Below are 23152 nucleotides of genomic sequence, written 5' to 3'. Positions count from 1 at the left end.
GTACATGAGGACAGGAGATGATGTGGAAGGCATTAGTTTCTACATATTGACTCTCCACTCATATTCCTGATCCTCCGGTACCATCGGCTGTCCCAGCATAACCCATCCATGGACTGGAGGGAAGGGAGAATCATTGCTTGGTCCAGTCTTTGTAAAAGGGTTTGTTTGCTGCCTGGTGTTCCGACACCCAGACTCTGCTGTGACCAATGACCAATAAGGGGGTGGCCTTCAGTGTGAAAAAACCTGAGACCTTCTGGAGACCTAGCCCTGCCCTCTACAGTGGAAAGGCCAGTTCCTGTCGACAGGACTGTGCAAGTTTTGCCACTGTCAAGTAAGGATCCCACAGGAACTGGAAAAAGGGAATCTCTTGTTCAGGAGAGGCCCAAGGAGATGTCCGAGCAGTCTGGGAAACTTGCTGCTAAGCTGAAGGAATCCAGCTGCCAGGTCTCAAGAAAGGGAAAGACTCCTTTACGCTGATCCTTGAAGCCCATTCCCAGGTGGGGGTGGAGGAAAGAACCCTCTGTAACACATCGCTGCCGTTGTCTGAGGATACAGATGGGGATTTGGACTCTGATTTGGCCCTTGTTTCTATGAGTGAGCTTTGTGAGCGTAGCGAGAGGACTTTGAGGTCTTTTGAATCACCCCTGCCATCTAAGAAGCCTAAGCAGTCATCCACGAAGGAAGGACCAGAGGAGATAGTGGCACTCAAACTGGTCGAAATCCCTTCCGTCCACAAGGACTTAGAGGAGGTCTTCAGCAAGGGAAAGGCCTCGACTCTTCCACCGCAACAAACCTACAACTGTGCTATAGACCTGCTGCCCCGTACTTGCCCCCTGTGGGGTCAATTTTACCCACTCTTAGGCCCACGGGGAAGCACAACAGAGGAATATATAAAGGAGGCTCTTGCCATGAGCTTCATTCTGCCCTCCATCTCATCTGCCGGCACAGGCGGCTTCATCATACAAAAAAAAGATAGGCGGCTATGCCATGCATTGATTATAGGGGATTAAACTGCATAGCAGCCAAGAATCGCTACCCCGCTCCACTCATGAATACGGCCTTCGAGATGCTCCATGGGATGAGGGTATTAATAAAACTAGACCTACAAAGTACATACAATCTGGTCCGTATTAGGGAAGGCGATGAATGGAAGACTGCGTTCAATACACCATCAGGGCATTAGGATAACCTGGTTATGCCCTTCGGCCTTGAGAATGCTCCAGCCATTTGTAAATGACTTACTCCACAATACTCTCCACAAGTATGCCTTCATCTACATGGATGTAACCTAATCTTCTTGAAGTCCATAGATAAGCATACCACTCACGTCAGAAACATTTTAATGAGGCTTTTATATCAACGACTTAATGTCAAGTTGGAGAAGTCCGAGTTTCTCATGACGACTGTTTCATTTTTGGGTTCATCATCTCCAATGGCAATCTCAAGATGGACCCTAGCAAGACTCAGGCAGTCGAATAATGGCCACTACCAACGAGTATCAAAAAAATCCAGGCATTCCTGGGGTCTGCAAACTTCTACCGTTGACACTGCTAACTAAGAAATCCACAGGCCCTTTTGTTTGGATCACTGAGGTGGAGACTGCTTTTTCAGAGCTTAGCAGCGGTCCACAACAGCTCCCATTTTGGTTTCTCTTCATCATGGAGGTGGATGCCTCAGACATTGGAGTGGGTGCCATCTTATCTCAACAACAACCTTTGCATGGTAAACTGCACCCATGTGCAGTCCTCTCCAGCCGGCTAACTGCTTTGAATTTATCCTGACCTATCAATTGGGGTTGAAGAACCAGAAGCCAGATGTCTGGTAAGTTTGACAAACCAGAATGAGAAGAACAGCTAACCACTATTTTGCTCCAAGCCAGGGTGATAGTGCAAATTCATTGGGGAATCAATGCTCTTACTCATGAGACCCAGCTCAAGGGGAGATTCCTAAGAACAGTCCTCCAGGTAGGCTGTTCGTCCCAGGTTCTGTCTAGTCCCAGGTACTCAAATGGGGACATTGTGGAGTATGACCACATACCCAAAGATTGCCAGGACCCATGAGTTTATCAAGAGGAGTCATTGGTGGCCTAGGATGACAAAACAGGTTTGGCAGGCAGGCATGAGAGGTGTGCACCCGGAACAACGAGCCCTGTACCTAACCTCAAGGGCTCCTCCACCCCCTACCTGTTCCAGAAAGACCTTGGGTACAGATCTCTGTGGACTTAGTCACGGGTCTCCTGCCATCCAAGGGTAATTGCTGATCAGTTTTCAAAAGTGTACAAGTTCATTGCCTTGGAGAAGCTACTGTCTGTGGCAGAGATCCTGGATTAGGTCTTCAGGATCCAGGGCTTCCAAGTGGACATTGTCTCGGATCGTGGTCCACGATTCTCAGCACATTTCTGTAAACTGATAGAGGCAACAGCAGGCCTTTCCTCTGGGATTCACCCACAGTCCAACAGCCAGACGGAGCAGACCAACCAAGATTTAGAACATACCTTAAGATGCCTGCCCTCAGAAAGACCTGATAAGTGGTGTGACCGTTTAATGTGGCAGATATCGCCCACAACACCTTACAGCATTTGGCATATGGAAGCTCACCGTTCAGGTGTCAGTTTGGTTATCCTCTGCCTCTCTTTCTGGAACAAGAGGTTGTGGTCTGTGCGGATGAATATCTCATCCAATGCTGGAAACAAAAGTGGATTAGGGTGAGAGAGGTTTTACTTGACTCTACCTGGAAAGCAGAGACCAAGGTGAACTAAAAGAGAAAATCTTTATTACATTCTCTACTTTTCTCTCATCTATTTTAATAAGGTATGTTTAAAAAGTTCCAATGGACTATTTAAATGTGACTTCCTTTTTGTAAACCTTTTCCCTCTTCAATGTGAAACACAAAGTTTTATACCCCAATGGTTTTTCAATTTCTTGAGTGTTTCCTGCATTTTTTCTGTTTCAGTTGTAAAACCTAATCTTTAATTTATATACACCTTTCGCTAGTTTGTTTTCAGATTCTGTTTTTCCTTGATCAATTTGTCATCCTTTGCTGAATTCCAAAGGGTAACAAATGAAAGGGAAATCCAATAATGACAGTAAAGCAGCCAGAAACAAAAAAAAACATAAAACCGTAATCATTGACAATTCTCTCTCATACTCTAACGTGTTTGGATTACTCTGTAGACCAGCAAGCTAAGCTGTTCATATTTTAATCAACTTGCAGCAGCCTTTCCAATCAATCAGTTTTGATGTAGTTATTCTCTTCGGCCGTGATTTAGAAACAAAATGCAGTTTCCTCTTTTTCCCCATATTGAACCAGATGGGCAGCATTGGGCTAAGTAGGCGGACAAACAGCCCACCTCCAAATCCAACCCGCCACTGACTGCTGATCGACGTCAACAGCCTCACCTTCGCCGCGTCATTATCCCCTCCTCCAATCATCTCGCCACCTTCGATTTTGGCCGCATCACCAGCCTCTCGTCCAATCAGGGTAGGAAAGTTTCCTCCGCCAACGGCCGATCGCCTGACGTTACCGTTGAACGGCGCAGGCGCGCGATTTCGGCTGCCACGGGAAACAGCGGGATTTGATAAGTGTGAGCGCGGCGGCGGAGTGGTTGCGGAAACTAGGTTAACTGGTGAGTGCTGACCGATCAGTAGCCAGTCTGTCTCCCTCCCTGTGGGTGCGTGCGTCTCTCACCGATGGCGCAGGGAGCGAGCAGGTCGTGGTTCCGCTCAGAGTTTTCAATTTACAAGCCCCCTGTCATTGCCGCGGAGACTGAGCAATTACTTGTTACGTAGGCCACCATCATGTCAGTGGTTGCTCCTGGTTACTTAGCAGGCTGCAGGTCGTCCGCTGGACACCTGTATCCAGGAGAATGGCGTTTTGTTTGCAGGTGTTAACCTAGAGGTAAATACCGTGATATCGATTGAAGCCCAGCTCCTCGAACTATTTGCCATTTTATTCCTCTCGTCCAGCTGTTTTAGCTGGACGAGAAGAATAAAATGGCAATCGTTACTCTTATCTGCACGATTAAATTAACAACTCAACCATGCTAGGCTTCGAAATTATAAAGGCAGTGTTAGTAGGCAATCGGCAATGATTAGAGTCTTTTCGTATTGCTATATAATTTTGCATTTAACTAAGTTTAACATTTGTTGCCCCATCTTTACATACTTTGAGATGGCTTTGCCCGAGCAGTTGAAGAGTTTTTGAGTGTTCTAATAAAGCCCAACACAAGTCAAAAGGTAAATTATAGTCTTTCCCAATGATTGTCACAGGAGGCAAAATTTACAATTTCCTTTCCTAGATTTCATTTATAAACCTAATGGGATTTTACAGTGATCAAGTAGCTTTGTTTTAACCGATACCAGTTGTTAGTTTCATTCCCTAAATTACCACTAGAATTGTGGAATACTTGTAAAAAAAAAAGTACTTGCAAATTTCAGTATACTACGTGGCATCATTAGTGTGCTTGCTTATGACATCTTGTGTTTAAATATAAAATGCCTGCCATCATAAGATTATTGTTTGTAACTGTGTATTAACCTAAAGGTAAATTATTTATTTAGACATTTGTTTTTTCAAGAGCATTGACTTAACATGAATCCCTATATCTATACTATTTGAAGCGTATACTAAATAATGTAGGTAGATACCTGGTTACAGAACTTCTATAGTTGACCTGCTCTTGTCAGATAATCCGTGACGGCATCCAGTAGGGGTCACTGTATGATTGGCTGATTTTATATTTATCCACCAAGGGCCACTGTGACAAACATAGAATCCCAGAGAACATTTTTATATTTTAAAACTGATTTTTTTTTCCCATTATAACTTCCTGTGTAGCTGTGAAGAAGGAGATTGGAACAGACAACCTATCAAGGCATTTCAGAACTTTGTATGTTCCAGAAAGGATATTCCATTCCTCTTAATTGGAATTTGGGCTACTTGATCTTTCATCTCCAGCTTTCTCATGTCAGGTTCAGACTATTTACATAACATAACATGTGATGTGTATGGAGCTGGAGCACTGTTTTGAACCATTCATAATGTACCTAATGTTCTTTCCCCCTATCTCCCAAAAGCTGAAAGCAAATGCGTTAGGAACGTAAATGTGTTGAGGAATATCTTCTCTCTCAATCCAAGATCAGGGCTGAAAAATAGCGATCAAAGATAAAAGTGAGAGGATCATAGTGCAGGCACTTCAGCCGGCAATGTGCTGATCTGCTAGCTATTCTAAGATCAATCTAACCCTCCCTTCCCACCAGGCCCCTGTTTTTCTTTCTTTCATGAGGTTATTTTCAGTATAAGACAAACATAACTACTTTGTTTTTTGCCTTTTGGAGTAAATTTGTGCTGCTTCAAAGAAAGACATAAGATTGTAAAGTACTTGCTGTATCGGACTGGGTGGAATTGTAGTTGATGCCTGATTGTATGCGATAAATTTGTGGGTGGAACTCTATTCGTGATATTTTTTGGTGTGGTGGTGGGTTTTAAAATGAATTTGTTTGAAATACAGAATTTTTACTTGGTGGGGAACTGGTAGGATATGCTTAGCTTGATTAAGGTCATTCCTCTCAGAACAAGGGTGGAAGGCTTGTAGTTGGAGGATAAGGTTGGGTTATCAAATTCTTAAATTTACTGCTTTGCAGTGCTGGAATGTTTCAATAGTTCTTTGCTGAAGGAGAATGATGTGTCTGTAAATTTTGCATACACCTGCAGTAACTCCAATTTGATCTTGTGTACTGGGTTGACTTAACAGGCCCTCCTTTGACCATCTGGATTTATGGCATGTTTGCATTTTCTGCGACTGTACATCCCAAAGATGTGCCAACTGTAAACTTTGCCTTTGCATGGATAAGTGGCAAAATTAACAAAAGGAAGTTGCTTAGCATGTTAGAAAAAATAAGCGGAGGGGACTGATGCAGACGTACTTTTGGGAACTAGTCTGAACATTATGGGGCAAATATCATAATTGTAACTTGTAAGAGCAAAGAAAGCAGGGTTGACCGTTAATTTTGAAACAGCAATAGATTGTGGTATTTTGTATTTGTGGATGGCACTTTAGATATGGACCCAAATATTGCTGTTTTTCAGGGGAAAATAGAAATGTGATGGAGAGTGTTAAATTTAATGCTCGTGGCGGGAGGAGAAGATGGCGGCGCGACGCAGCGCGTGCGGCCTCTCCGGTGATGAATATCTGTTATGTGTCAAGTAGGGTGCCGTGCACAGTTCTGATTTGATGGAGGCAAACGTGAGAGCATGGAGGAACATCTGGTGAAACTTCTGAAATGCCTGTTTTGCTGCTGCCGCTACAGTGTGATCTGAAATCTCCAGAGGGAAAGGCCCCGAATCCTTGGCTTTGCCTGTTGCTTGGCGGCCGGGGCCGGGGTCGAAGTGCTTGGCAGAGATGGTGCTCGGTGTCAGAGGCTCAAAGTTTTTGGACGGACTCAGAGTCGGACTGTGGTTGGGTGCTTCCAGGATGCTGCATCGGCAAGTTTGCGGCGCTGGAAGCTCATGGCAGGGAGAGTTTTTTCCCTTCTACCGTCTGTGTGAGATGTTGGGGCTATCGGGAATTTGAGACTTTTTTTTTTACCGTGCCCATGGTCTGCTCTTATCAAATTACGATATTGCTTTGCATTGTTGTAACTATATGTTATAATTATGTGGTTTTTGTCAGTTTTAGTCTTGGTCTGTCTTGTGTTTTCTTGTGATATCACTCTGGAGGAACATTGTATCATTTTTTAATGCATGCATTTCTAAATGACAATAAACAAGGACTGAGTGTCCTCATAATCTAAAGTGTTACATTGCATTTTTCTTTTGTAGCCTCTCCAATATTCTGTGGTTTCTAATGTCTTTTTCTGAACCCAGGTGTCATTGAAAATACTGGGGATACTTGCCAGGTTGTGCAACATCTGTAGAGGAAAAAAAATATTTTCTGTACTTTGAACTTCTGTTGGGCTTTTAGAACACTGGAGTCTAAAGATTCGACGTCAGATTAGGATGGAGTATTAAAGTGATGGGGTAATTCCACATCCCATTCCCATTCTGACATGTCTATCCACGGCCTCCTCTACTGTAAAGATGAAGCCACACTCAGGTTGGAGGAACAACACCTTATATTCCGTCTGGGTAGCCTCCAACCTGATGGCATGAACATCGACTTCTCTAACTTCTGCTAGGCCCCACCTCCCCCTCGTACCCCATCTGTTACTTATTTTTATGCACACATTCTTTCTCTCACTCTCCTTTTTCTCCCTCTGTCCCTCTGAATATACCTCTTGCCCATCCTCTGGGTCCCCCCCCCCCCGTCTTTCTTCCCGGACCTCCTGTCCCATGATCCTCTCGTATCCCCTTTTGCCCATCACCTGTCCAGCTCTTGGCTCCATCCCTCCCCCTCCTGTCTTCTCCTATCATTTTGGATCTCCCCCTCCCCCTCCAACTTTCAAATCCCTTACTCACTCTTCCTTCAGTTAGTCCTGACGAAGGATCTCGGCCTGAAACGTCGACTGCACCCCTTCCTACAGATGTTGCCTGGCCTGCTGCGTTCACCAGCAACTTTGATGTGTGTTGCTTGAATTTCCAGCATCTGCAGAATTCCTGTTGTTTGGGGTGATGCTTTGGGTCACTTGCGAACTGGGTAGAGATGCTTGGAAAAGTGGTCATCCAATGTGTATTTGTTTTTACCAGTGTAGCTGGGGCTGCATTATCAGCATCAAATATATGCTAAGTTAGAAGTAATAAAGAAGTGATTCACTCTTACACTGTGTTTGGTTCGTAGGTTGTGGGAAGCAATGAGGTAAAAAGTTAAGTATGTGAAGGGACAGGAATCCACTATTGGTGCATTGCTGGGGAATTGTTATCAGGCAGTTATTTGCAATAATGTTTTAATTTAATTTGTCACTTGAAGATTTCATTCACTGCATTGAAAGGTGGAGAGTCAACAAGTTATTATATTAGGAGGTGGGTGTGGAGATGAAATTCTCGTGAGCACCTTTTCTCTTCCCACTGCAAGGTTGGCCATTGAACATGTAAGTTTCATCTTCTCAAAACACAAGCATGGTTTGTTTTTGACCTGCTGCATCTTCAGTGGAAATAAATAATGACATTCTAGTTTTTTTTTCTCTAACCATCCAGGGCAACCTGTGAAATTAAGACTTAACTGTAGTTCACACTGTTTGATTTTTTTTGCATAATTATTGGCTGTCTTGGAAGCCCACTTTAACTAGTGAAGACGTATGCAAGTTCTACTTTTATTCAAAGAAGGCTGCATTAATGGGATGTGACCACTTTAATAGGATGCGTCCATTCCTAATTCCACTTAGGAATCAACCATGTTATTCTGGAATTCCATATAGTGGGAATAGTCAGATGAGTTTTTATGACATCTGATAGTTTCATGGTGGTTGTTACTCAAATGGTGTATGTACTCTTCTGTGGATCAATTGTTAAAGCCTCTGTACTCTGGTTTAGTGACTTAATCACTGCGACAATTTTTTTTGGCAAAAACAAACTGATTCCTAGTGTACCACCTGCTACTTTATTCTGCTGGATCTTAACAGGTACAGACTCCTGCAGGACTCGGTTTCTGTGTGTAAAATGATTTCCTACATTGCCTAAGGAGATGAGTAAGAATAACACCAGGTGCAAAGTATCTTTGAGCTAGAGGTAGGCTGGTGCATAAAATAAACACCAACCCAACCCAAGTCTGCAAAAAACAATCTTTTTGCACAGTGAGGTGACTAGTACTGCAGATAAAATCTTGTAAGTGTTGTTGAATTGTTTGAAGATGCAACACCACATTCAACTGAAATTTTCTGAAACTTTCTGGAAGTTATATTTTTGCTAAACAAATCATACTGACCAGGGTAAAACAATGAGCTAGGCCAATATTAGCAAAGCCGAAATGGACTCCATTCAATGTTTTATCAAAATTTATAACCGACCTGAGCCCAACCTGCAATTGGGTATGATTTGATTTGTGTCATGCAATTCAGAACAGAGCCTGATTAAAAGGCATAGCTAATAATGCATGGAGTTTATGAGAAGTTGGAAGTTTGCATTGTCTGCCTGACAATCTATAACTTGTTTAGACTGAATAAACTTACTTTCTTTTATGTTTAATTTGTTCCTTCTGTCAGTTAGCTTTTTTGTGTTACCTTAGGCTGTGCATAATTGATTAGCAGATTTTTTAATGCTGTATCAACAAGATATTTTCTCAACACATTGGTTTTGCCAATTACATGTGTGTGATTTTGTGGGAAATACTTAAAAGCATGCCAAGTGATGGGAGAGGTAAACAAGTCTAACATTTGTGCTAATGAATAATGAATATATTGTATATTCTGTATATGCGGTGCTGCCTTCTGGAAGAAACAAAAATAACATGCTTGAGGAGGAAAAGCATCTGGAAAAATTTCCTTCTGATCCCCTCAGGCAATCAAAGCCAATGCAGGCGTTTACTCTATCCTTGCATGTGCACATTTAATCCACTTAGCTGTTATGTAATGATGAACTTTGCTCCAATTCTCTTTTGAGTTGGGACTATAGGAAGGCTATGTAGTCTGCCTGGTTCCTGGGTCTGGGACATCTCACCTAGCCTACAAGAGGAATTTAGAGGGGGGAGAGAAAAGGTCCATTTGGGGACCAACAACATTGGAAGAACAAGGAAAGAGGTTCTGCTGAGAAAATTTGAGCAGCTGTGGACTAAATTAAAACACAGAACCAAAAAGGTAATCTCTGGATTGTTTGCGTGATCCACATGCAAAGTGGCACCTAGTTAACGGGATCGGAGAGCTAAAAGTGTGGCTTAAAGGTTGGTGTGGGAGAAGTGGATGTGAATTTTTTTTGGGACATTAGCATCAATATTGGGGAAGAAGAGATCTGTTCCAATGGGGCAGGTTCCACCTGAATCAAGCGGGGACTAGAATATTGGCAAATTGCGTAACTGGAGCTGTGAATAGGGCTTTGAAAATAGTTGTGGAATGAGTTCATCAGGTTGGAGAAGTAAGGATAAAGTAAAAGGGAACGAGAGTGCAGCAGAGGTTACAGAAGTTTCTAGAATAGCAAAAGACAAAGTTTAGAAAGGAATAAGAATTTAACTTCCAGTAACATGGAGACAGAATTGAAAAGATGAGGAGTACAGGACTGAAGGTGTTATATTTGAATACATACCTACTACTGTATCATAAGAAATAAGGTAGTAAGAAAGAATGTGCTGGCATTGGAAAGGATGGGTCAGGGTCGGAGGATGTCTAGGAATGAAAGGGTTAGTATGAGGAGCATTTGATGGCTTTGGGCCTGTACTTGCTGGAGTTTAGAAAAATGAGGGAGAAATCTCACTGAAACCTTTCGAATATTGAGATGCCTAGATAGACATGGAGAGAATGTTTTCAATAAGTGGGGGGATCTAGATAGAAGGAAATCCCTATAGAACAAAGATGATGAGGAGGATGTTGAATCTGTAGAATTCATTGCCACTATAGCCATGGAGGCCAAGTCGTTGGGTATATTTTAAGCAATGATTAATAGGTTCTTGATTGGTAAGGGACATCAAAGATTATGGGAAGAAGGCAGAAGAGTCAGCCATGATTGAATGGTGAAGCAGATTTGATGGGCTAAATGGCCTAATTCTGGTCCTATGCCTTCCAGTCCTAGTAAACTTCTGTTGCAATGCTTCAGTCTCTCAGACAAGTTTAGTTTTCCCTGAACAATGCAATCAAAACTACACAAGGGAGCTTGCAAAAGCCCTATATGATTGTAGCCAACTCCCTTGCCATTTTACCTTCCTAAAATTGTTTGAACCTGCATTTTAATGTTCATTGATTTGTGCATGACCCAACCCAATTCAACACTACCTACATTTACTATTTTTGTAATGATTCAATTCTCTAATTCAGTTGACTAATATTGAAATTGCATAAAACATGTAGATTAGCTTCATATTTATTTGTGTTAATAATTTATTTTGTTTTGAGTGTATTTAGTTATACTGATATCTACAAGACCTTGTAGAGAAAACACGGGATAAAATAGCGAGAAAGCATACCAGCAGGAGTCCCAACATTGATTCCTGCAGTTCACCATTTAGAATGTGACTTCTCCACCACAACCTTCTGTCTTCTATGCTCGTGCCAATTTTGAATCAATTCTATCAAATCGCCATGTTTCTTAGTCTGTCTGCATCCTCCTGCTACCCTTCATGTAACTTGGGCATCTATGAAATGTAGAATCTGACGTTCAAATTGTGCTGTTGTTCATTAACAGATAGAACTGTTGCAGCTGACTTTTTTAACTTCCCAACTCAAACATTGTAAGGCTCTTCTGGCTGGCCTTGTCAATTTTTCAAAATAAATTGAGTATATCTTAACCAGTACAGAACCCCACTCAATCATTCATAGTGGTTAATCTACACTTATGATGTATATTTAATAGAGTGTTTGTGTTTCCTTCAGCCATTGACATTTTTGGGTCCTTTTCAAACTTTGACCTCATTCATTTAATTATCCCATTTGAGACGTGTTTCTGGCCACCCAGGTCCTTTTGTTCTGGGATTCTATCCATAATCTTTCTCTTTACTAGCTTTTAACTGTTTCCTTAACCAATTCTTGTTTTTAATGTTTTGTTTACCACATTGCATACCACATTAAAGATGTTAAAATTTGAAGTTATTATCATGTAAGAGACTGTAAAATCTGTATTAAATTTTAAAACAATTGTTTAATGTTTTATATCTAACCTTTTTTTTAAATCTTTAGGCTTGAGAAAATTGGACTACTAGCCTCTATCTTAGAAGCACATTGGATTTCTGATTGCAAGATCAAGGCCTCCAAGCAAAATGAAGTTGAAGAAGGGTGTTAATCCCATCTTCTCATTATTTTTGCAATTTATGATCATGGCATGCAATGTCATATTTATTTTGCCTTTATGGTTCTTTGGATGTTCACAACGAAGGTCCAGAATAAGAGCAAAATCAATTACCAATCATCCTGCTGGCCCATATAGATGTGTGGAAAGCCTGGATAATCTAATAGCAAACCTGTATGCTGGTGCTGACACTCTGGATAAAATTTTTCAGTTTGCTACTGAACGTTTTAGAAATAGGAATTGTTTAGGAACACGTGAAATTCTTAGTGAAGAAGATGAAATTCAGCCGAGTGGAAAGGTCTTCAAAAAGGTAATTGTTACAATTTTTTACACTTGAATGTATGTTTTACAATCTTGTTATTGTCATCTTAGTGTTTTTTCTCTTTAAGTCATTTGCGCATTTATGTCTCAATCCATTTTGATCAGTTATGGTATTCTATCAAAACCAGCTCAATGGGAAGAAGTTGGGTAAGAAATGTTTTGAAATGTTCGAAATGGATGGCTAACAAACTAACTTTTCACATTTACTTGGATGCAGTGAAAATCAGTATCCAGATCCCTTGTCATATTTGATTTTTGCTCACTGCAGATTAATTACTTTTTTCCCCTCAGTATTTAAGGTTGTTTGATTTTGGTTCTGCCTATCCTTCCCATTCAAGTTATGGAAAAGAAATAATAGAACTTTCCTTCAGCATATCTTCAGTTATTTTTGATGTCATTTAAGTCCACTGGTGTAAAATGTAGCCATGTTGTGGTAAGTGGAGACGTGCGGTGGCGAAGGTGCAGGGAATGCCTAGTCGTGACAAGTGGAGTCCACATTAAAGCTGAGATGTGACATCCCCAAGAGTGAGGAAGGACACGATGTTTGGACAATTTTTGCGCCAGGTCAGATTGAAAAGGTCAAGGTGTTGGGACTGGAGATGAGTGGCAGGCTGGTTCTGCTTGCTGCTCCACATTTGCTCTGCTCTGTGCTGGACTGCTGTGCCAGCTGTAGTGTGCCTGGCTTCATGTCTGTGGTCTCGTAATGAACTGTGACTGTTGCCTGACCCAGCTGGAGTGAAGCCTGGCTTCATGTCTTTTGTAAAACTCCAGTTCTGAAGCTATTTACTTGCTTTTGTTTGCAAGATTTTTAAAAAATTCTCTCTGCACATTGAGTGTTTGACGATTTTTTTTTGGTGGGTTCTGTTGAGGTTTCTTTGTTTTGTGGCTGCCTGTCAGGAAATGAATCTCAAGGTTGTATGGTGTATATATGCTTTGATAGTAAATGTACTTTGAACTTTAATTAAATCAGATTCTGGCAAATCATCAGTCCTGGATGATGAGCCCCAACATAATTGGTATTGTAGAGCATCGGATAAATTTTTGAATAATTGCCACAACTCCGGGAAAAAAATAAGGTCACTTAAAGGCTTGCTTGACTGCTGAGCCTCGCGCATTTTTCTATCGTACAGTTCGTTGTAAGCACTGAAACCATCCTACCAATATCCCCTAAACCTACGTACCCTTTCAAAATTAAAGTCGTACTTTATCATTGCAGTGAAAATCTCACACAGTTGCTTCACGTTCAGTTCGCTACTGCATTTGATTTCAATTGTTATCCTTTTTTCTTCCAATTGCATCAGCTCTTCATCTATCAGATCTTGGTCATGGGATGCCAAAACCTCTTCAACATCACGTTCGTCAGCTTGCACAAGCCAAACTCACTTTGTCCTTACTTCGTTCATCACGATCGAAACGCTTAATTATGTCTAGTTTTACGCTAAGTGTAACACCTTACGAGCTCGTTTAAGTTTTTCCGATACCATAGAACTCATCTTGCTAACGACTGCTCACAGGCATATGTTTAAGCAATGCCGGCGAGAATGCAGTTCTGAAACCGGGGAGAGCGGCTGCTCGGGGCGCGCGCTGCCTTTTATCGCGTGCTGCTTTTTTTCTGTAACAGTGAAAACACCTTCTGAAAACAAAAACAGGGTACTAATGTAGGTCTTTCGTAACAGTGAGGTTTCGTAAAGCGAACGTTCGAAAAGCGGAGGACATCTGTGATTACCTTTTCAACAAAACTTAAGGGCATTGATATATTAGCATTCTTTTATTCAAGCTCTAGAACTCAGTGTCAGGCAACACCTATGGAGGGGAATAAACAGTTGATGTCTTGTTCTGAAGCAACTGTTTACTTCCTTCAATAGATGTTGCCTGATTTGCTTTGTTCCTCCAGCATCTTGTTTGTGTTCTAGATTTCTTGCGTCTGCAGAATCTTGTGTTTAGATATGCCTTTGGACTGTCATCAGAGCTGATCTTTTGTCTCCCAAACACGAGGAATTCTGCAGATGCTGGAAATTCAAGCAACACACATCAAAGTTGCTGGTGAACGCAGCAGGCCAGGCAGCACCTCTAGGAAGAGGTACAGTCGACGTTTCGGGCCGAGACCCTTCGTCAGGACTAACTGAAGGAAGAGCTAGTAAGAGATTTGAAAGAGGGAGGGGGAGATCCGAAATGATAGGAGAAAACAGGAGGGGGAGGGATGGAGCCAAGAGCTGGACAGTTGATTGGCAAAAGGGATATGAGAGGATCATGGGACAGGAGGCCTAGGGAGAAGGAAAAGGGGCGGGGGGGGGACCCAGAGGATGGGCAAGGGGTATAGGCAGAGAGACAGAGGGAGGAAAAGGGGGGAGAGGGAGAGAAAGAATGTGTATATAAATAAATAATGGATGGGGTACGAGGGGGAGGTGGGGCATTAGCGGAAGTTAGAGAAGTCAATGTTCACGCCATCAGGCCGGAGGCTACCCAGACGGATGTAACTTTATGAATTTGTTGCCTCTGCATTTCTGGAGATATCCTTTCACTCAAAGATTGAGGGTTCTTAAACTTTCCAGTCAATAAAGTAATAGTTTAGGATGGGTTTCCCTATTTATTAGAAACCTGTCCTGCTTATTAGAAACCTGCTTTGTCTATTCTTCAACTCCCCTGGGAAAAATGAACTACATATACTACCTTTTTTGTGGTTATGCCAGCTTGTGTGCATAACATTCAGGAGCTTTTCTTGAGGGACATCAGATTAGTACATACTTATTATGGACAGGGAAGTTGATACATGCCAAGTATCTACATGTTCAGAACTGTTTACTTTTGGACACTTCTTAGGATATCTCTGTCTTCCTCCCACCATTCACATGTTCTGCAAAAGTTTAACATTTTCAAATTGTATAAAGATGAATTGTTAATGATTTTCATTAGTATGAGTTAGCAATAACTTTATGAATTCGTTGCTACTGCATTTCTTGGGATGTCCTTTCACTCAAAGATTAAAGATTCTTAAAACTTCCAGTCTCAGGCTTCGTCCATTGAAATTTAGCAGCAGACAATGAAGCACAAAAAGCAAGTTGTTTAAAATTTTTGTGCTATTAAAGGCCCTGGTATATTAACCTCGGTGAAAGAAATTGGGAAATTTTTGACAGTAAAGACACAGTTATTTATCTCATTGCAGAAGGAACTAAATGCAGTGCTTGGTTTTTATGTAAATCTGAAGATAGTCCAAGTGCATTTCATTTCGTTGGTGAGTTCTTGAACTTCATATTTTTTTTTTGCGTCTGTTCTTTTTGCCCCCTCATCAAAGGGGCATGGCATCAGAGGAACTGGCTTGGTAGATAGTTAACTCCATATCCAATGGACATGAAAATTCACTGGCAAAATGTAGATGTTCATGTTTAAAGTTCAAAGTAAATTTGTTGTCAAAGTACATACATGTCACCATATACAACTCTTGATTCATTTTCTTGTGGGCAGACTCAATAAATCTAACAACTATAATAGTATCAATGAAAGTCTGCACCAACTGGGCGTACAACCAGTATGCAAAAGAAAATGAACCGTGCAAATTCAAAAAGAAAGAAATAATAGTAATAATAAATAAGCAATAAATATCGAGAATGAGATGACCAGTCCTTGAAAGTGTGTCCATAGGTTTTGGGAACTTGATAGTTGAGAAGTAATAACTGTTTCTGAATCTGGTGGTGAAAATCCTGAGGCTCAAGTACCACCTTCCTGATGGCAGCAGTGAGAAGAGCATGCCAGGGTGGTGGGGGTCCCTGGTGATGGACACCGCTTCCTGTGACAACACTCCATATAGATGTGCTCAATGGTGGAGAGTGCTTTACCTGTAATGGACTGTGCTGTATCCACTACTTTTTATAGGATTTTCTGTTCAAGGGCATTGGTGTTTCCATACTAATTTATGATGTAGCCACTCAATATACTCTCCACCACACATCTATACAAGTTCGTCAAATTTTAGATGTCATGCTGAATTTTTTGCAACTCCTAAGCAATTAGACATGCTGTTGTGCTTTCTTTGTAATCACACTTGTATGCTGGGCCCAGGATAGGTCCGCTGAGGATTTTAAAACTGCTGACCCTTCTCACCTCTGATCCTCTGAGGTCTGGCTCATGGACCTCTGGTTTCCTCCCGCTGCAGTCAACAGTCCGCTCCTTGCTTTTGCTGACATTGTGTAAACGGTTGTTGTTATGGCACCACTCAGCCAGATTTTCAGTCTTCCTCCTCTATGCTCATTTCTCATCACCTTTGATTCAGCCTGCAACAAGGGTGTGATCAGCAAACTTGAATATGGCATTGGAGCTGTGCTTAGCCACACAATCATAAATGTAAAATGAGTAGAGCAGGGGGGTAAGCACACACCCTTCTGGTGCATCTGTGCTGATGGAGATTGTGAAGGAGATGTTGCCAATCCAAACTCTGGAACCTGCGGAGGTTGGGGATCCAATCCAATTACACAAGGAGGTATTGAGGCCAAGGTCTTGAAGCTTATTTATTTGTTTTGAGGGAATAATAATATTGAATTCTGTGCATTAGTCAGTAAAGAGCACCTTTGCTGTCCAGATATTCCAGAGTTGAGTGAAGAGGCAATGAGATGGCATTTGCTGTGGACCTGTTGTCAGCAGGCAGACTGGAGTGGATCCAAGTCACCACTTCGAAAAGAGTTGCGTTTTATCACCAATCTCTCAAAACACTTCATCACTGCAGATGTAAGTGCTACTGGATGATGGTCATTGAGGCAGGTTACTACATTCTTCTTGGGCACCTGTGTAATTGAAGCCAGCTTGAAACAAGTGGGTACCTCAGTTTGCCAAATCAAGAGGTTAAAAATCTCAGTGGACACTCCAGCCAGTTGATCAGCTGGGTCTTTAGTACTTGACCAGGTACTCCATCTGGGCTGAATGCTTTCCATAGGTTCACCCTCCTAAAGGATGCTTGCACGTTGGCCTCAGACTGAAATCATCGGGTCATCGGAAGATGTGGGCGTTTGTGACGGTCAAAGTGAGCATAGAAGGCATTGACCTCATCGGATAGCATTCAATCCCTGCTGCAACTCTCGAGCATCCTTCATTGATTCATGTTTAGTCTGGAATTGACACTTTGCCCACAGATGGCTTTTCAGAGATCTTACCTGGACCTCTTGTAATTTTCTTGATCACCAGACTTGAATGCCTCTAATTTGTCCTTCAGCTGATTGCAGATATCTTGGTTCATCTGGGGCTTCTTGAATGGGGAAGACTGATTTTGAGGGGACATACTCATCTACAATTGGTGTATTCATTCAGATCCACAGATGGCCCAGTCCAGCAACTCAGACCAATCCTGTAGCTGCTCCTCTGCCTCACGTGACAAACCCTTCATTGTCCTAATCTCTGGAGCCTTGCTCTTTCGTCTCTGCCTGTATGCAGGTAGGAGAAGGACAGTCAAGTGATCAGATTTCCCAACATGCAGTCTGTGCATGGAACAGTAGGCACAGTGGTCTAGTATGTTGAGACTTCTGGTGCTATAGGTTATGTGCTGATGGTAATTAGGCAGGGATTTCTTCAAACAAGCCTGATTGGAATGCCTGACTAGGATATGGAATGTGTTAGGATGGACTGTTGTTTGGTGACTGCATCATGCAGTATCTCAAGTGCTTGATCATAGTCAGCTGCTGGTGGTATGTAAACTGTGGTCAGGATCACAGATGAGACCGTCCTTGGTAAATGGAACCGACAGCATTTGATCATTGGGTATTCAAGGTCAGCGGAATATGAGTTTGACAAACCTCCACATTGGAGTATCATAGACATTATCATGAAACACACACCTCCACCTTTTGCTTTCTTTGAATCATTTGTTCGGTCTATCCTGTGTGTCGAGAAGCCTTTGAGCCTGATCGCTGTTTCTGGCGTGTTGGGAGTAAGTCATGTCTTGGTAAAACAGAACACAACACCTTTTCATTTCCCTTTGATACGTCAAACTTATCCTCTGGTCCTCAATTTTGTTCTCCAATGACTGCATGTTTGCTAACAAGATGTTGGGTAGAGGGGGTCTTCTTCCTTTTGTTCCAATGTGGCTTGGAATCCTGTCCCCGCCCCAACTTCTGACAATGGCAATAAGCTTTCATCCACTTAAAGGTGCTGTGGCTGCTTGCTTGAGAGTTAAGTTTGCCAAGTCCTTCAGAAGATAGTGAAATCTGTAGTCCATTAAGTCAATTTAGAAGTACATTGCTTAAACAAAGGGAAATTAAATGCTGCAGGTTACAGTGAGAGCAATTCTAGAAGTATATTTCGAGGTATTGTATGTAACCTGCAGAATGTTGCAGTGGCTCACTGGTGCCACCTTGCCATCTAGTCTTGTTCTATCAGGATTGAGTTTGCTAGAAAAGTTGTGTGAGTTACAGACTATTTTATTTCTCTACGCTCTCAGAGTTCTCCTTCCTATGGATTGTCCATGACCTATAAAGAGCACACGAATAGCAAATTTACTTTTGCCTCGTCCTTAATCTTAAATTTTGAACCTTGCCCCACCTGGTCCTCCTTTCTCAAGATCCCTGCATTTTTCTTTATAGCTTTGCTTCTAACTCAGTTTTTAAGAACAGCTTCTTCCCCTGCACCATCAGATTTCTGAATGGAGAGTCAACCCATGAATATTGCCACACTATTTTTGCTCTCTTTTTGTACTAATTTAATTTATGTAATTTCTTATTGTAATTTATAATATTATTGTATTGCGCTCTACAACTGTCGCAAAACAGCAAACTTCACAGTATATATTCAGTGGTCTAGTTAGTTTACTAGACTATCTGTCCTGTTTTCACTCTACTCCCTTACATTAAGTGCCTTTCAATAATATCGAAGAACTATTAAATGGAGATCACTTGCTGCTGGACATTACAGAAAAAGGTTACCTGATGTAGATTGTAAACCTTTTTAAACTTAAGAGATGAACTTCAGTAGAAGTGTTTTTTGATGGGCTATTATGCTTGAAAACTAAACTAGGCATGACAACCCGCCTCAGAGTACTGCAATGTTACGTTTATCCAGTTATATGGCTCAGAATGTTGGACAATATCTAGTAACATGAGGAAACGAATTGTAGCAGCAGAGATGTGGTTTTTGAGGAGGATGCAAAGAATATCATGGATGAAACGAATATCTAATGAGGATGTCATGAACAGAGCAAACACAAAAAGAGAAATAATGTATGAGATCATGACAAGGGAATGTAATTTCATTGGACATGTGATTAGGAAAGAGGAGTTAGAATGCACGGTAATTATGGGAAAGATTGAAGGGAAGAAACCAAGAGGAAGACAAAGACAAATGAAGATGGAGACAGCAGCCAGAGAACTGGAAATGAATACCAATGAATTGATCCACTTGACCCAAAACAGGAGTGTGTGGGCCATGGCAGTCAAAGCTCAATCTGGGCATGGCACATGATGATGATGATGATGATTATGCTTGAATAAGTATGGGAAGAAAGATGGAATAGGGAACTTAATGAGCAAAATACAGTTTCAAATTATTTTGTTTTTTATTGCAAGTATTTGATTTTGTTTTGTGTGGCTGATCTTATAAGCAATAATGATAATTAAATTATAATTATTGCAAGACCCTGTTGAACATTGTTAATGTGGAATGCTGAAAGTCTGATTCACTGATTTATTGGCATATGGCAGGGAAGCTGCATGACCTCAGTTGTAGGAGGATAAAGCCTCAAATCATGGTGTTGCCTGTTTACAACTGCTCAAGAGAGAAGCGTCGGAGTTGGTGCGCTCCACCAGAGTGTCAGGGGCTGTGTGGCACAGCGTCCAAGCTGGAGTTGGTGCTGTGTCCCTTTGTTCACTCAGCAGATGACAAGCCATAAACAAGAGAAAACCTGCAGATGCTGGAAATCCAGGTAACGCACACAGGAACTCAGCAGGCCAGGCAGCATCTATGGAAAAGAATGCAGTCAATGTTTCAGGCTGAAACCCTTCAACAGGATGACAAGCCAGATTGTGTTTGACTGACTACAGTTAGCCTGACGTCAGTGGTGGGGAAGATGCTGAAGTCAATTATAAAGGATGAAATAGTGGCACATTTGGATAGCAGTAACAGGATCGGTCTGAGTCAGCATGCATTTACGAAGGGGAAATCATGCTTGACTAATCCTCTGGAATTTTTTGAAGATATAACTATGAAAATGGACAAGGGAGAGCCAGTAGATGTAGTGTACCTGTACTTTCAGAAAGCCTTTGATATGGTCTAACATAAGAGATTAGTGGGCAAAATTAGAGCACATGGTATTGGGGTTAGGGTACTGACATGGATCATAAATTGGTTGGCAGATAGGAAACAAAGAGTAGGGATTAACACCCTTTCAGAATGGCAGGCAGTGACTAGTGGGGTACTTCAATGCTCGGTGCTGGGACCGCAGTTATTTACAATATACATTAATGATTTAGATGAGGGGAGTAAAAGTAACATTAGCAAATTTGCAGTTGACACAAAACTGGGTGGCAGTGTGAAATGTGCAGAGGTTGTTGAGATAATGCAGGATGACTTGGACAGGTTGGGTAAGTGGGCAGATGCAGTTTAATGTGGATAAGAGGTTATCCACTTTGGTGGCAAGAACAGGAAGGCAGATTACTATTTGAATGGTGTCAAGTTAGGAAAAGGGGAAGTACAACGAGACCTTGGTGTCCTTGTTCATCAGTCACTGAAAGTAAGCATGCAGGTACAGCAGGCAGTGAAGAAAGCTAATGGCATTTTGGCCTTCATAATAAGGGGAATTGAGTATAGGAGCAAAGAGGTTCTTCTGCAGTTGTACAGGGCCCTGGTGAGACTACACCTGGAGTATTGTGTACAGTTTTGGTCTCCAAATTTGAGGAAGGACATTCTTGCTATTGAGGGAGTGCAGCAGAGGTTCACAAGGTTAACTCCCGGGATGGCGGGACTGTCATATGTGAAAGATTGGAGCGACTGGGCTTATATACACTGGAATTTAGAAGGATGAGAGGGGATCTGATTGAAACATATAAGATTATTAAGGGATTGGACACGCTAGAGGCAGGAAACATGTTCCGGATGTTGGGGGAGTCCAGAACCAGAGTCCACAATTTGAGAATTCGGTCATTTAGAACAGAGTTGAGGAAAAACTTTTTCACCCAGAGAGTTGTGGATCTGTGGAATGCTCTGCCTCAGAAAGCAGTGGAGGCCAATTCTCTGGATGCTTTCAAGAAAGAGTTAGAGCTCTTAATGATAGTGGAGTCAAGGGATATGGGGAGAAGGCAGGAACGGGGTACTGATTGTGGATGATCAGCCATGATCACAGTGAATGGCGGTGCTGGCTCGAAGGGCCAAATGGCCTACTCCTGCACCTATTGTCTATTGCAGACTGCATTCATGGACTCAGGGTCCTGGACTGTATTTTTTTTGTGTGACTGTATTTTACTGATATCTTGTATGTGCTTGCTATTTTAGGTTCTATATGTGTCTTGTGCTGTGTATGACTTGATGTTGTGTTTTGCACCTTAGCCTCAGAGTAATGCTGTTTCCTTTGGCTGTATTCATAGGTATTCATGTATGGTTGAATGACAATTAAACTTGAACTTGAATTTGATCTTGAACCTGAGCCCAAGTGCAAACTTTTGTTTTATGTCCAATATAACAATTTCAGGCATTAATTGAGGCTGTTGAACAGAAAATGTAGATGCCTGTCAGTAATAGCTTATTATCTTGATCTGAGTAAGGCTGTGACCTTGCTAAACTCCAATACCTGTTTCAAAGTTGATCATTCCTTGCAGTGCACTATACTTGATGCAACCTGAATCCAATGTGTAGAAGTTGTGCTTTGAACATGGTAAAGCTTGAGAACAGGAATTCCCAACTTGAGGTCCACAGACCCTTTGCTTAATGGTATTGGTCCGTGGTTGAAAAAGGTTGGGAACCTCTGCTCTAGAACTTTTTTTTTAAGAGAACTTTTTGTATTGCTTTGTAATTATGTGAGTGTTCGGGGAAGAGATTGGTACAGCTGTTTCAAAGTTGATCATTCCTTACAGATCAGACAGCCAGGTAACTGGCTTACATCCAGAAGCAGTTTCTTACAATTTGTGACTGATATTATTAATGTTACAATTTCAGGTCCAAAATATTTTATTCTCTATTTGTTATTGGGTTGTTGTATGGGTTAATCTTGACAAGAAGAGTAGCAATAAACAAAGACAACAAAATAAAAAGTGTTAGATACTTTACCGTAGCATTTAAAAAATTAACAATAAGTTTGGTTTCCCAACACACGTTTGCGCATAGCACTAGGCTGGTATAGTTGCATACAAACATCTGGACATAGCTTCCTTTAATCGGTTTGTTTGAGATTTAGTTGTAGTTCTGATATTCTTGGTGTGATTTTTTTTGTCACATTTCATTATAATAGCAATTTTATTGTGAAGTTTAGTGTAACTAGTTCAGATGTATAGTATTGCTTATTTACGTAAGTGAATGAGATTTTTAAGTAATAAAGTTGAATTTAGTAGAAAAGGGTAAAATCATAAGTTTCCTGTCCTACTGGACAGGTGGTATTTCATTTTACCATTGTTTTCTGACCCTTCATATTATAGAATTCTTCAGGTGAGACAGCACAGGAAGAAGAGAAGGTCATAGTGACAGAGAAAGTAAGTCCTTTTGCAACCTATTAGAATATTCCAGGTATTCCTGAAAGTAGGTTAAGTATTGATTTTTATGTATTTGTAAATCACTTGTGAAGATGTAAATATAACAAGAGGAATTCATGAATGGCAGTTGCTATATTTAGTAAAGTGTGGTGTGTCATTTATTTCTGCACTCTGATGCTTGATTCTCTGGGTATACTATAATTTGTTAGGTTTGGCATTAGTTTTCAAGGTTATTGTACAGAGGGCTGTAGTTTTGTGTCCTTTGTGCCATATCAGATAACATTCACTATTGTTTGATTGTGCAAGCAATAGATGGTGTT

At 41.4% G+C, this 23152-nt stretch overlaps 1 protein-coding gene across 2 annotated transcripts in view; it reads left to right on the top strand.

Annotated features, from left to right (window-relative positions):
- The first annotated feature begins 3538 nt into the window (after positions 1-3538).
- Positions 3539-23152, top strand: part of acsl3a (acyl-CoA synthetase long chain family member 3a) — a 79657-nt gene continuing 60043 nt past the window's right edge. For both annotated transcript variants that reach the window (XM_072255484.1, XM_072255485.1), the window contains exons 1-2: positions 3539-3625; positions 11751-12169. In XM_072255484.1, coding sequence (XP_072111585.1) covers positions 11831-12169 — 339 coding nt within the window. In that variant the 5' untranslated portion in view covers positions 3539-3625; positions 11751-11830. The remainder of the gene's footprint in view (positions 3626-11750; positions 12170-23152) is intronic.

This window comes from Mobula birostris, chromosome 4 (assembly GCF_030028105.1).
Source record: "Mobula birostris isolate sMobBir1 chromosome 4, sMobBir1.hap1, whole genome shotgun sequence".
In the NCBI taxonomy this organism is placed as follows: domain Eukaryota; kingdom Metazoa; phylum Chordata; class Chondrichthyes; order Myliobatiformes; family Myliobatidae; genus Mobula; species Mobula birostris.
This window is presented reverse-complemented; position numbering and strand designations above follow the sequence as displayed.